The 14,842-nt window shown below is 41.7% G+C and overlaps 1 protein-coding gene across 2 annotated transcripts in view; it reads right to left on the bottom strand.

The window, feature by feature from the left end:
- The window catches only part of DPP6 (dipeptidyl peptidase like 6), a 493,091-nt gene that overhangs the window by 102,534 nt on the left and 375,715 nt on the right, over positions 1-14,842 (bottom strand). For both annotated transcript variants that reach the window (XM_060280914.2, XM_035129463.3), the window contains exon 5: positions 14,624-14,698. In XM_060280914.2, coding sequence (XP_060136897.1) covers positions 14,624-14,698 — 75 coding nt within the window. The remainder of the gene's footprint in view (positions 1-14,623; positions 14,699-14,842) is intronic.

Raw genomic sequence — 14,842 nt, forward strand, 5'->3', positions numbered from 1 at the left:
TTAAGTATTATGTAATGGTTCCTGATTTGTAGCAGTATCAATATTGATTTCAGATATGTTCATATTTGCGTCTCTCTCTCTCTCTCTCTCTCTCTCTCTCTCTCTCTCTCTCTCTCTCTCTCTCTCTCTCTCCTCTCCCCCCCTCTCTCTGATGTGTAGCTACTCATTATGGTTCAACCTCAAGGTATTTATCTACATGCCTGGTAGGTTCTGGCACCATTTATTATGAACATTTTTATAACACGTTTCATTTATAGGAAAATACACCGCTGGTTTCCAACATATTAAAATAATACAAAAGTAATTATAACCAATGAATATAGTAGAAGAGCAACAAAAGCAATTCCATTGGGCACTGGCACAATATAGCTCGCTAAGGGAAGTATAGGCCTATTGTAATTATTAATGCAAATATACCAACACATTATTTTTTGCTAGCAGTAATATTCATTCCAGTTCAATCAAAAGATTAAACATCTGACCATTTTAACAGCTCAGTTTCTGCAGGTAACTTTATTTAGCATTTCACTCCATCACCCTGCCTCTTTCCCTTGGAGATCCATGTTGCGGGTGGCCAGCCTCTGAGTAACACTGGTGTAGCCTTCTCAGGGAACCTGTTTCCTGCTACTATGGTGATAAGAACCCTACTTGGTTCCTCATTTGTTATGAACTTGATTGTTCAGTGTCTACTTTGGAACTCCCTGCCTATTGAGATCAAGCCATGGCGCCTTCGCTGTGCTCTTTTTGGCGCCTGCTAAAAACATTCTTTTTTTTTAAACAAGTCTACCCACACACTTAGACAGTTGAGGCAACTTTAATCTGTTCTGCTATTTTATCCTTTGAATGTTTTAATGCATGGTTGTGAATTTTTATTGATTTTCTTGTTTAATTTTTATGAACTGCTTTGAGGCTCCCCCCCTTTTACAATCAATTGGGGTATACATTTTATGGAATAAATAATAAATAAGTAGGTTTACTAGACAGCTGGTAGGGGCAGATGGCTGACAGCATGCAGACATCTCTGCTAAAACACCTGCACTTTCTACCCATATACTGCTGGGCAAGGTTCAAAACCCCGAGCAGCTTGAGACCAGGAAACACCTGAGCTTTTATATCCCAGCTTCATCACTGACATCACTTGCAAGAGTGCAGTTAATTATCCCCTGGGTTTCAGAAGCCTGACCAGCTTCAACTTAGAAGTCAGTTATCTAGTGTCTCTGGTAACATACTGTGGAGTACTCTCCAAGCACAGATTCTACTGCTAACCTTCAAGCATCTTTTGAATAACTTTTGTTTCAACAGCTTAAATCTTCTTAAGATTGCCAGTCATTTTAATATACATTTTTGGTATTTTTTAATGGTATCTTATGTTCTGCTGTATTTCTTCGTATAGTCTTGCACACAGCCTTGATATTTTTAACATGAGATGGTAGCATATAGATTTTTTTTAAAAAAAATATGAATACATTGGCTGGCGGGCAAATTAGACTTTGGCAGGGAAAAGTTTTTCCTCCACTTATTAGGCTACAAAAAGCATTTGTGACAGCCACCCAAGTATTGAAAGGGAATAGTCTTCCTTAAATATATATCCGGTCGTTCTGGCGCCAGACAGAACTGACTTTAAATGTAAGACATTATCTTAAATGACTTTCTTCACCTCACTTGTTTCCACCTGTCGCCTCAGAGATATTTCACAGGTTATGTTTTTTATGGGACACATATTTTAAAATGTTTTAAAACCATACCACAGGCACCAGAAAAAATAATAGCTCAGTTGCTTATAGCATAGTGCAGAAACCGCCAATGCTGCAGGTTCAATCAGATGATCAATCAGATGGCTCCAGGAAGCCCCCAACCACTCTAAATCTTGTAACCCCGCCCCCTGTGATTTGTATTCAGAAGCATGTTGCCTCTGATCCTGGTAGTAGAATATTGCCATTGTGACACGTCTGCCTTCATGGTAGGCAAGCAGGCAGAACATATGCATTATAGGTTGTGTCCCTCAATAGCCTTACCCTCCATGATTTTGACTAATCCTCTTTTAAAGAGGATCCCACTGTTGACTATCACCACACTTTGTGCTAGCAAAGCAAATTCCAGAGTTTAACTATGTACGTGCTGTGCGAAGAGGTCCTTTTGCCTGTCCCAAATCTTCCAACATTCAGTTTCCTTGGATGGCCTAAATAATAATAATAAAAATAATAATAATAATTACACACACACACACCGCCCATCTGTTGGGGTTCCCCAGCCACTCTGGGTTTTAGTATATTGAGAAAGGGAGAAAAGCTTCTCGCTTCCTTCATTTCATGTATAATTTTATACACATCTATCATGTCCACACTTACACATCAATTCCCCCCCCCCGACTAAAAACCTCTAGGCATTCTAACCGTTTCCCATCGGGTAGTTCCTCCAGCTTGCCTTTTTCTTCCTCTTTTCCCATTCTGCAATATCCTTTTTGAGATGCAGCAGCCAGAACAATGTATAACAAGTGTGCCCTAAGCTAAACCTGCTTTGGAACAAGTTTTTTTTTTAAAGGAATCACATATCTTTTAAAATTTTGCTTCTTTTCATACTTCATGGGGTCAGGTCGCAGATGCATGCTCATCACCCACACAAATCAGCTGAAGATTAATCAACACAGACAAAACTTCCCCTTCATCCAGGGTTCAAAGTAATGAAACACCTTTCAACAAAGATGGGTCACATATTCAGCTTGGGTCATACTTGCCATGCTCTCGCCTACAGAAGTGGAAGGAAGGAAGGAAGCAGCGGGATATCGGCAAGCATGAACAGAGCTCTGCAGTCATCCAACAGCATGTGGTTGTGCTCCCCATATGCACAGTTGGGGGACTTTAGGGTCCAGAGATCCCTTTCACGTCAAAGAGCCTATGCGCATACAGTTCTAGACATATAGAGCTTTGCTCACACCTAACATTGACCAAGCACAAGTGAAGCCAGCAGGTGAGGTCCCCCTTCACTTTCAGAGAAAATGTTTTGGAGTGAAGCGAGTTGAAGCATTGGCTAATCAAGTGATGAAGGGAGTTGCATGCTAGCCACACAAATTGTGGACTCCATCTTGCGGAAATGGCAGAGGTATGCCCTCTCTGTCTCAAAGGATCTCGTGACACTATTTGGAATAGCAGCTAGAGTGGCCGTGTGTCCTTTATTTGTCAGGAGGCTTGTCCTCTTTTGGACTGCGTCCTCTATCTGGAGGGCTGAGTCTGGTTTAAAGATGAATAACCCATCAGAAGGGAGCTTGCAGGGGCCTCGAAGTTGTCTCACCAGATCACTGTGTGACCAGTTGTCTGCCACACAATGATAGCTCAGTTGGTTAGAGCATGGTGCTGATAACGCCAAGGTTGCAGGTTCGATCCTCATAAAGAACAGCTGCATATTCCTGCTTTGCAGGGGGTTGGACCAAATGAGCCTCAGGGTCCCTTCCAACTCTACAATTCTGTGATTCATTTTCAGCACCTGGACAGCAGACTAAGGAGCAGAAATGTCACCTGACCTCAGTCTTCTGCACCATAGTAAAATGGATTGTATTTCTATTTAAAGTGGTTATTTCTAAACGTGTGTCTATACATATAAAGCCCTAGATGGCTTAAACCCCAAATATCCAAGAGACTGCCTTCTTCCCTACAGAACCTTTTGGCTGTTACGGGGGGGGGGGAGGGGGCTGGTAGTTCTGCTGCCCTAAGAGGTTCAGTAGTGGTGGCAGCCTTCTTAGTGGCAGCCCCTAAGCCACGGAACTCCTTCCCCACAGAGATGTGTCTGGAACCATCACTGCACAGCTTCCAACTGATGCTGAAGACACACCTCTTTGTCCTGGCTTTTGATACCGGAGCTTTGCATTTTTAGGATGCATCCTATTACTGGGACTGTTATGTGTTTTAACTTCTTTTAATACTGACTTTTAAATGGTTGTAACTTGCCCTGGGCCCTGCTGGTAAAGGGTGCAGTAATAAGTATCATCACCACCACTTTTCAAATGCAAATGTGCATAATCTTTTGTCTCCTTTTGTGGTGAAGGCTTTGCTTTTTGCTTTTTTCTGGCAACGCATAAGCAGCCACTCCAACACCATCCCTTGTAACGGGGTTTAGCTTGCACTTTTTAATGTTTGTAGAGGCGATTTGGAGTGCAGGTATTAAGCATCCCCAAGCCAACCCTTTGGAGGACTTTAATCCAATCTGCCAACTGGTGCCTATGTTCCCGAGCACAGAGCTGACATGCCAAGCAATTACAAAAGCTTTCTTTTTTCCTGCTCGGCCACCTGTCCCTCACAGCACCAAGTTAGCTCCACTGGAGTCAAACTATTGGCAGTGACAGAGTGACTAAAAGGTGAAGCGCTTTCTTTCTTTTATTACTCCTTTTCTTTTTCTTCGAATAAATTAGAGCAGCTGCAAAGAAAGTAACAACACCATAAGGGTCCTTAACAGAGTTTGCTGTGCCTGCTTGCTTCACAGCAGGTTAATTATGAAGGCTGCTTGATCTGGCCCACTTCAGGCGACTGAAGACACTTACTTGGGTCACAGGTGGGAGTGTTCAGGGGCCATACTGATCGGGGTGCCCAAACTTTTTTCAAAGAGGGCCAGATTTGATGAAGTGAACATGCATGAGAGCTACCCAAAGTTGTTGACTTTTTTTTAGGATTGACATTGTTGAGCTTTTTTTTTCCTTTCGATTTTACCCCAAAGTTATTGAGCTTTTTTTTTAGGATTGAAGTTTTTTGGGATTTTACCCCAGGAAATAAACTGCCACAGGGCCCAGATTAAACTGACTGGCAGGCTGGATTAGGCCCCCGAAATGGACTTTGGACATGCCTGATCTAGATTCTCCATGGTGGGTTATCCACACACGGCTGTGGCAAGTGTGCAAATCACAGTGGTCCACGTGCCTAGGAGACATTGTCTGATAAAACAAATAGGTTATATATAATGAAATGAAGAAAACGTTTAAATGGGCTATTCCTATAAATTCTGAAGGAAATCAGCCCATCAGCCCTGAGTGCTCACTGGAAGGACAGATCGTGAAGCTGAGGCTCCAATACTTTGGCCACCTCATGGGAAGAGAAGAATCCTTGGAAAAGACCCTGATGTTGGGAAAGATTGAGGGCACAAGGAGAAGGGGATGGCAGAGGACGAGATGGTTGGACAGTGTTCTCGAAGCTACGAACATGAGTTTAACCAAACTGCAGGAGGCAGTGGAAGACAGGAGTGCCTGGCGTGCTATGGTCCATGGGGTCACAAAGAGTCGGACACGACTAAGCGACTAAACAACAACAACATTCCTATAAAAGGCCAGAAGCTTTTCTTATAGGAATACAGCGGTACCTTGGGTTACAAACGCTTCAGGTTAAAACTCAGCTAACCCAGAAGTAGCACCCATGAATTTTGAGGAATGGCCAGAAGGTAGATCAGGAACTACTGCTAGATCTCTGAGTGATTTGCTGTAGAAAGGGTTTCCCCCACTCCCTGACAGTGCCAATATACTGAGAACTGAACAAAAATTTGCTCCAAAACTACCTGTTTTAAAACACAGAACAATAAAATAAGGTGATGTTGATGTATTGTTCCTCCCCTTTCAAAGGCAAGCAGCACCTTCAGTGAATAAAGGCATAGAATGCTCTACTCTCCTTTATATCTGGTCACTTAAACAAGGAACTGTAATTTAATCACAGGGTGTGGCATAGCTTAGCTGTAGTTCCTAAATCAATCCTTCCCCAGCCAATAATCGGGCTAGTTCTAATTACAGCAACAATTAATTCCTCCATGTTTTTCAGCAATATGCAGTCACATTGCATTAACCACAAAACAGATAACTTCTATTGTAGCAGCCCTAAACGTCTCAGTGCATTATGTGTGTTCCCACAGAAATCTTGAATTTCTTAAGTTATTTAATTGTACTTTCGCCAGCTAACAACACCATAATGGACTGCTAAATTAGAAACAAAGAACAAATAGCTTTACGGAAGATCCAGGCAATTCTTTATCTCTGTCACACCATTACAGCTTTAGCCATTCATAATAAAAGCAATTAAGTATTCTCTGTTTAATATCTCACTGTGTCACTCAGCAAAGCCACTTTCCCCTTCATTTAGTTTCTGGTGTTCCTTTTATTACCAATTACACAAACTGCAGTGGTTAATTTAGATTACCATAAGGCCTTGCACAGCACTATACAGTGCTTACAAGTTATTAAGATCTAGCCACTCAACAAGCCCAGGGATCTTTGTACATGGCACTGTTTGCCCAGACAGTTTAAAATTCAATCTGCAATCTATATATTATCCAGTTAGAAGTCTAAGCACAAAACCTGGCTCAAAACAAAACAAACCCTTCTTACTGTACACAAACATTGGAGAGTCCTTTGGCAAGAGGTGCTGCAGTCATACAACTTATCACAATTAGGTGGGCTGAGTGTGCCCACCAAGACACAGAAGTCTTAGTTCAGGAAACACTAAAACACTGTCTCCGGAGAATCCATCTTTGTAATAGAGAGTGCCAAAAATCTGGGAATGGCTCTGAATAGTGCAGGAATTGACTGTGCTCTTACTAGCTGCCAAGTCTCCACAAAAGACAATGTTGTTGGATTAAATTCTAAACACTTCACATTCCCATTACCTACTTGCCTGAATCGACAGCCAAAACAGGAGACTGGGGTAGAACATTACTTCTTTCAAACTTTCTTCTAGTGCACAATGATGGGTGCATGCGTCACCCTCATTACTGACTTTCAGGAGGAATTTAGAAACATTCTTTTTTGCCCAGACATTTGCTGGCTGAAACACAGTGTTCCTGGAAACCTTAAAATCCTTGCCTGAGAGAATGCGATTGTTTTAAGCAGTGCAGTTTTTGGAATGCTTCTAATGATATTGTTATTGAAGTTGTTTGCTGCTTGGGGCTCCTTTGGAAGGGAGGGAGGAATATAAATGGAAATGATGACGAGGGCAACAATGAAGCTAAGTTAGAGCAATATTTATCATTCCAAAAACCGACACCTGAAGGATAGGAATCTTCACCTTTCCTTCTTCAAAATATTCACTTCTTTAAGAAATAGGATTCTATTCAGATAGAAGGGGACTATGAGCATTAAATATGAATGCAGATGTGGGAGAAATGCAGTGAAAGAGTCCTAAGGCACCAAATAGTAATTGTTTTATTGCAGCATCTGCTTCGAGGGCATCAAGTGGCCTTATCAAGTGGGAAGACAATGAAAGTAATATGGGATAACGTGGTGGAGAGAAACAGGGAATATATTATGGAAGAGAATCAAGGGCAAAAATCCACTCCACCCCCAAGTCAGTTCCCCAAATAAAATAACCAGAGCTCTCACTCCTTAGTGCTTGGTTTTGTTTATTTGTTTATTTATTTATTATGGTCCAGTCATTCCATTGACCAATTAAATTAGCAAATGAGCAAATCAATACAGTAGTTGTGTGCAAGGGTGAGTATCATCTAAGAAAGGGCATTCCTTTTTTTAAAAAATGGGGCTTGCCACCTGCCATGCTCACAAACACCTCCATTAAAAAAAATTCTTTTAACCCTCTTGCAAAATTAAACAAAGCCTCTTTTAGTCAACCCAAATTTTAACTGATTCATCTATTAAATCACCTACAAAAATAACCACTAACACATAAAGAATATTTATAAGGATTATTTTTTAAAAAACTGCAAAAATTAAAATGATCAGGTAGAACTTAAATCGTTTTCAGGAACTGACAGGTGTAAAATCTCTGAGCATGAAAAGGATGCCCTTTAAAAAAACAAAAACAAAACTGTGAGTAGGCAACCATTTGAGATAAGGGGGAAAAGCTTCCACATCAAAGCAGGTGATTCCAGGTAGATTTTCACCACCTCATCTCTTCAGTTACCAATTAATTCCTGGCTGGTTCCTGCATGTCCAAAAGATTGGGACATTTTAAATGAAAGATAGTGAATGGAATATATATATATATATATCCATGCCTGTCTGTCAGAGCAGCCAAAGAGAAACTGACTTGAAGAATTATACTTGGGCTTCTATATCCCACTGAGATGATGAGGTGGCCCTCGATCAAAACCCTCATACCGGCAGTTTCATCTTTATAAACCCAGCATTTGTCTGTCTGTCACAAAAATATGGGAAAGAATGGCACTGCTTGATGCCAACCTACTTGAGAAGTTCTCCCCCAGGTTAGATTAAATAAAATTAAAATGTGTGTTGATTGCCCTTTTTAGCTATTCTAAAAGCAGACAACAAGCATGCATTATGCACTCATTAGAATAAACACACAGGTGCTCCCTAATGCACATTTTAATAGAATAAGATCAATGTGCATATACAGGCCTCCCCCTACTTGTGCACGATTGACTCTGCATTCGTGGCTGGTACCCAATGGGGCTGGAATGACAGAAGGCAAGCAGCCCAACAGCAGGTGGACCCGGAACCAAAAATAACCAGGTACAAGTCATTCTAATTTTCTCCCTGTGGAGTTCTACAAGGAAAACACTGAGACTAATGAGGGAGAAGCTGACAGACAAGGCCACGAGTCCCTTAGACTAGTAGCTGTAAGTAAGGCAGGAAGGGAGATAGTGGGGCTGACTCAGGGGAGACCAACATTGTTTATTATTTATTAAACTTACTGGCCGCTTGCTGGATGTGAGGGACAGGGACTACAGACAGCCCCCTCCCATCCTGAGAAGCAGTTCCTCCCCGAGTACCAGCTGCAGCGGAGAGGGAGAAGAGTCCAGCGGGGAAGCAGGGAGAAGAGGACATGGCTCTGGCAGGGTCGCAGAGCCCCTGCTCCGCTTGGGAGAGGAAGAAAGGGAGAGGGAAAAGGGGAGGAGGGAAAGCACGGAAAGAAGACCTTTCCCCCCTGTTCCGGAATTGCGCAGAAAGAAACGGGGGAGGAGATTTGGGATTCCCAGACTTCTATGTTGGAAGAAAACGCGGGAATCCCCATTCCAGGGTTCTGACCCAGACTGAGAACATGTATCCTATACAGCTCTAGCACTGAAAATAGTTTGCACACAATAAAAGCATGAAAAGGCAACGGTTTGGAGAGTCGTTACTCTAGAGTAGCCGCAACGTGCCCTCTGTGACACCACCCAAGCGACTTCCATTGAAAAAATATGCACAAATACACTAAGAACATAAAAGGAGCCTTCTGGATCAGGCTGGTGGCCCATCCAGTCCAGCATCCTGTTCTCACAGAGGCCAACCAGATGCCTATAGGAAAGCCACAATCAGGATTCAAACACAAGAGCCACTCTCCCCTCCTCTTGTTTCCAGCAACTGGTATTCAGAAGCACTTACTGCCTCCAATTGTGGAGGCAGAGCCTAGACATCTTGGCTAGTTGCCACTGGTAGCTCTCTCCTCCTCTGTATATCATAAAAGGTGTGTGTGTGTTTGTGTGTACTTATATAACACATCAATATTCCATATGGCACATTGGGAAAACAAAACCAAAACAACAGCCTCCCCCCATAACAGTGACGGAAAACATTAGCGGCATGCAAGCAACACACAAAACAACAGTCCCACCTACAAACTAGAAGATAAAACTATAAAACTCAACACAGACAACACCCTCACTAGCCCTAAAATAATTCGCAATTTGGTGAAGCTGCACCCTATTTGCCCTAACAGGAACACCTCTGCTGCTGTATCTGATGCACTGAGGCGCTGGTATAAGACACTTTGGGGAGGTTTTGCCCTGAAAGGTGGAATATACATTTTTGAAATAAATATAAATAAATAAAAAGATACCACCTCTGCTTTCTTTTTTCTTCTTCTTTTCTGGTCTCTGTGACTCAGAAGGCAACAACTGTCTACACCAAAGGCAGCCTATTCTAAGCTGCTCTCACCTAGTTTCCATTCCTTTCCTCTTACATGAATCTTTTAATATTATCTGAGACATTTTTTTAAAAAAATGAGATCTGAGGGAGAGGCTTTGCTTGCATATGCCAGCAGAGAACTAGGCTTATTAAAACTACTTTGGGGTGGCGGGAGGAATGGAAAAACCAACAGCTCCAAAACATTTATTTCAAAGATGCTGCCTACTTTCACTCAGAGGTGGGGTAATCTTTTTGGCTAATGCACACTGTTAAGAAAGATTGTAAAGGTGCTCATCTTGCACAGTGGATCCTGCACAGAAGGCTCTGTCGCAGTAGGAGCCCTCCAGCATTAAACGACATCACATTAGAAGTTTCCATTTACAACATCACCTGACTTAATGGGCAGATTAAGGTATCCTTAGCATTGCACAAGGGCATCGTGCACAAAACAGCTCCTATGAATGGATTTTTAGGACTTCGGAATTTGTATAAAAAATTTAAAAAGGAATTGTAGCAGTAGAAGGGGTGGGGGTAGATTTCTGTTTTAAATGAAAGAAGTGACAACAAGAAGAAGGGTTCTTAACTCTTCACACTCCTTCACTAAATTACCATATTTTTCCGTCTATAAGACGCCCCCATGTATAAGACACCCCCTATTTGGGGAGAATCTTGATTTAAGAAAATGGGGGGAGATGTATCTATGTATAAGACGCCCCCAAATTTTCAACATTATTTTTAAGGGGAAAAAACCCAGTCTTATACACGGAAAAATGTGGTACCTTTCTCAGCTGCTTTTGTCCAGCTGGTATGTATATCTATATCTATATCTATATCTATATCTATATCTATATCTATATCTATATCTATATCTATATCTATATCTATATCTATCTATCTATATTTATCTATATCTATCTCTCTATCTCTCTATCTATCTATCATCTATCTATCTATCATCTATCTAAATTCCCAGAGGGATTTAACAATCACTCCTTCTTCCTTGGGAACTCAGGGAATTGTATCTCTCTGAGGGGAATAGGGGATCTCCGTTCAACTCTCCGTATCCTTAACAAACTACAGCTCTCTGGATTTTTTGTGACTGCTTAAAGTAGTATGATACTGTTTTGAATGTATAGTGCCAATGGGACTACAATCTTAGTGACCAAATGGGTCTGTAGGGAGGAGAAGGCAATTTCTTAGGCATTCTGAGCTCAAGATGTTGAGGACTTCATACAATAGTAACAAAACCATAACCTTGGTATGGTAACCAGTGCAATGTAGTGGCTAGTATGGACTAAGGGCTTGGGAAACCAAGGCTTGGGAAACAAGTGGAGATTTGATATCCACTCAGCCATGAAGCTCACTCTGGGTGACTTTGAGACAGTCACAGTCTCTTAGCCTAACCTACCTTAGAGGGTTGTTGTAGGGATAAAAAAAGGAAATGGTGGCAGCTTGTATCCCTTGGAGGAAAGCTGGGATATAAATATAATAAAAAATAAATTAAATTAAAGAATATTGGCAGCCAATGCAGTTCTTTTATGCTCTGGTGGGATGATGCTCTACTTAGTACCCTTGTTACTAAATTCTGAATCATTGTACAATCCTGATAATTTAGAATTCCAGCTGGGTTTTTTTTTAATGCATGTTTAACATTGCTGGGAAACAAATACCTTGGGAACAGAAGTGTGGGGAAATGTGAATGTGGGAAGGGTTAAGCAGCCCCCCCCTTCTGCTACTTTCCTGTTCCAGCTAATACTCTGCTTTGCCACTTTTTAGATATTCAGCAGAGCTGCGTGTTTCTAGACCTGGAACTCCACTGAAGTCTCTTTTGCTCTGCAAGTAAGAGAAAACATTGTGCCGAATGCACTTGTGATAAGGTGAGAGAATATACTGGCCTTTTAGGTTATTCTACAGATCGATTCTATGCACGTTCGCTTAGAAGCAGATCACCCTGACTTCAAAGAGACTTATGCATGAGTAGGAATCCACAGCATTGCAGCTGTATTCTGTATTCTGGCTTTTCTACAAAATGTGCCAAAAAAGAAAAAGGATTTATAAGGATTTATTTGTCCAGAAGTTTACTCTGCTGATTGCTTGCTATTTTGGTGCTAATGTGAAATCTCCTCAAAAGAAGGATAGCCATATTCCAGTTGCAAAACATGTTTTATTTCACACGGGACAGGGTGGGGATAACAAAGCTTGCACCAAGTAACTTCAAACCTAAACAAATTATGCAACCCATATCAATTATACAAGCTGAGGACAATTTTTCACAAGCTATTTTGCTTTGGCTGTACTTAGAGATGAATAAAGGACTAAAGTCCTATCCCTGGCCCTCAGAATTTCACTTAGCCCTACTGCCAAATATTTTACCAGGCACTTTCAAGCATCTCTATGCCTAGGTGGTTTGTTTGTTTTTAATTTTAACCCCCCCCCATCTTGAATCTAAGTCGCTTATGTTGTTGGGGGAGGCAATGGGCAGAAGAATATTGTTATCTGGACCCAATTTGTATGTCCGAAATCTTCTGACATCTGAGGAACCGAATCCAGTAGTAATAAACATTAATAGTTCATCCTTAACTCTAGCACTGGGAACAGAAGGATTAGAATTAATGTGTTATTTCAGCTCTGAGAGACATTGACATTTATCTTCTGTTTAAATTTATAGAGTGATTTAGGAAGGAGGTTTAGAAGGCAAATTATAGAAAATTTCACAAAGGGGGAGACTGGAAATCGCTGCAGCAAAGACTTGTCTGTACAACTACAGGACCAGCAACCTCCCTGTCTACTGAAGTTTGGTTTATGCCCTTCGCATCTGCTAGATGGCAGTGTGAGCCACTTGGGAAAATACAGATTTCTTGGGACAAACATAAAAACCCCATTGCAGATTCACCTGCTTAATACCACCCATTTCTGCTATGTGTAGTTTATTCAACCAGATGTCCAGGTCCTGATGCACTTGGCTGGACTTCTAGCTTTCTTGGCTTGTTATGAGATTTCTTGGCATTGATGGCCTATAATGAGTTTAAAAAGTCAGACTCTATAGCAGCTGGGAGCTTACTGGAATCACATGAACTGTCCAGAGAGCAGGTGTCCTTGTTCCACAGAGCTTTGCCCCCTAGGGGCAGGGAAGACTGGAGGCAAAAATGGGAGGCGGAAGGCCGCACTGCTCTGCCATAGCTGCTGCCCGCCCCCCTTACCTGGATTGCTTCTTCGGCAGTGGTGGGGCAACTTCTTCTTGCATTTACACTGCCTGAGATCCGAAGTGGTGCAGCAGCAGAAAGAGGATTTGTACGCTGCCGCACCGGCTTAAATGTAGTCAAACCCCGCCCTCCAGCCGGCCCTATTGGCCAGCTGAGAGGCTTGGCGCGGCAGCAGGGATAGGCTAGACCAGGGGGCCAAAAACACGCCCCCCTGCTTAGCGCAGGAAGCGGCTCCCACTCGCAAAGTCTCCCCTCTTCAAGGAGGAGAGATGTTCTTGTATTTACATTGCCTGAGGTGGCTGCTTCATGCTACCAAATGGGTGGGCTCTGATAAAGACGTATTTCATCTTGTCTGTCCAAAACCTTCCAACATTCAGCTTCTCTGAATGATCCCAGGCTCCAGTATTTTGCAGCAAAAAATGTCTCTCTTCAAATCCTGAATAATTTCATGAGCAATTTTAAATCAAGTCCCTCCTTGCACACCTTTTTCCTAGCTCCAAACTGTAACTTTTCTTCATGGGGTGTGTGTGTGGATTCTTCCTCCCTTTTCAGTTGCCCCTTTCCATAGCTTTTCCAGAACTGCCGCAACCTTTTCATGATGAAGTTTTTCTGTAGTGAACTCCTTCTCTCAGAACTTTTCATTTGACCAATTGGGAGTACACTATAATCTTCCATTTCCGTATCTACATTCCAGTGATGCAAAGAGGAGAAAAGGTCCCTGAGGTAACAGTGTAATTATTAAAAGGTATTGCTTCCCCTTTTCTAAGCCCATTGACTATGAGCCAGGATTTCATTGCATTTTAAAACACTTATATTCGTGCTGTGTTATACTGTGGCTGGTGACAGTACTCAAGTCTCCTTCTCTATATTGGCAAATGCAATTTTTTATATCAAACTTCAAAAAAAAATCCTTCAATTGTTTAAAAAGAAGAGGAAATATCTGACCTTTTTGTGTGTGACATTGGAAGTTGTACAGAAACAAAAGTGAAAGAAGCCCGGGTCTATATGGAGATCCAACATCTGGGATCTCAAGACCCCTTCTCATGTGCCCCACTGATTCCACAACAGATATAAAGACAATTGTGGCCTTTGCAGCGCTGGCTGTTATGCTCATTCATGCAGATAAAATCAGCAGCACTACACTGGTCAAATGGAGGAACCATCAACTAACATTCATAATGTGTGCTAGTAAGTAATGACCATTACTTTACTCTAAACGGTGACTGCTTGCTGGGATATGTGCCAAATCATCCCATCAATGCCAACCAGCATGTCCAATGTCTGACAACATCTGAAGGGTCAAAGGTTGCCTCTCCCTGCATTGAGCATATCCCACTTAGAAAGAAGAATGCAGTGTCATTTTAGCTAATACCCCATCCCTCCTTTTCTCATAGCTTTTGCTAGCTATTCCCTCTTGCTCTCCATTTCACAGTATTCAATTTGTAAGATATAATTGAGCTGATATTTTTATTGTCTAAAAGTGGACCATTTGTGCAGGAATATCTGGGTAAAATGTAGACTGGAGCTATGGCCATCATGTCAAAGGAGGGAAATGCAGTTAATTATTTGCCTGTAACACAGTCTGTCTACTTACCGGTACAATTTCATAGGCAAAAAGTCCGTATTTTTTGTCTGGTGAAACTTCATATCGAATAGCTTTTATGGACACCTAAACAGAAAAACACACACAAATAAATTCATTTGAATGCACATGCATGAATTTGAAATCCAAGAACATGACCATGATACATTTGCTTGCTTCTTTTAAGAAGAATATGAGATAAAATTGCCTTTGTGTTTCATAATGGAACTT

Source organism: Zootoca vivipara, chromosome 11, assembly GCF_965207765.1.
Source record: "Zootoca vivipara chromosome 11, rZooViv2.hap1.1, whole genome shotgun sequence".
In the NCBI taxonomy this organism is placed as follows: Eukaryota; Metazoa; Chordata; class Lepidosauria; order Squamata; family Lacertidae; genus Zootoca; species Zootoca vivipara.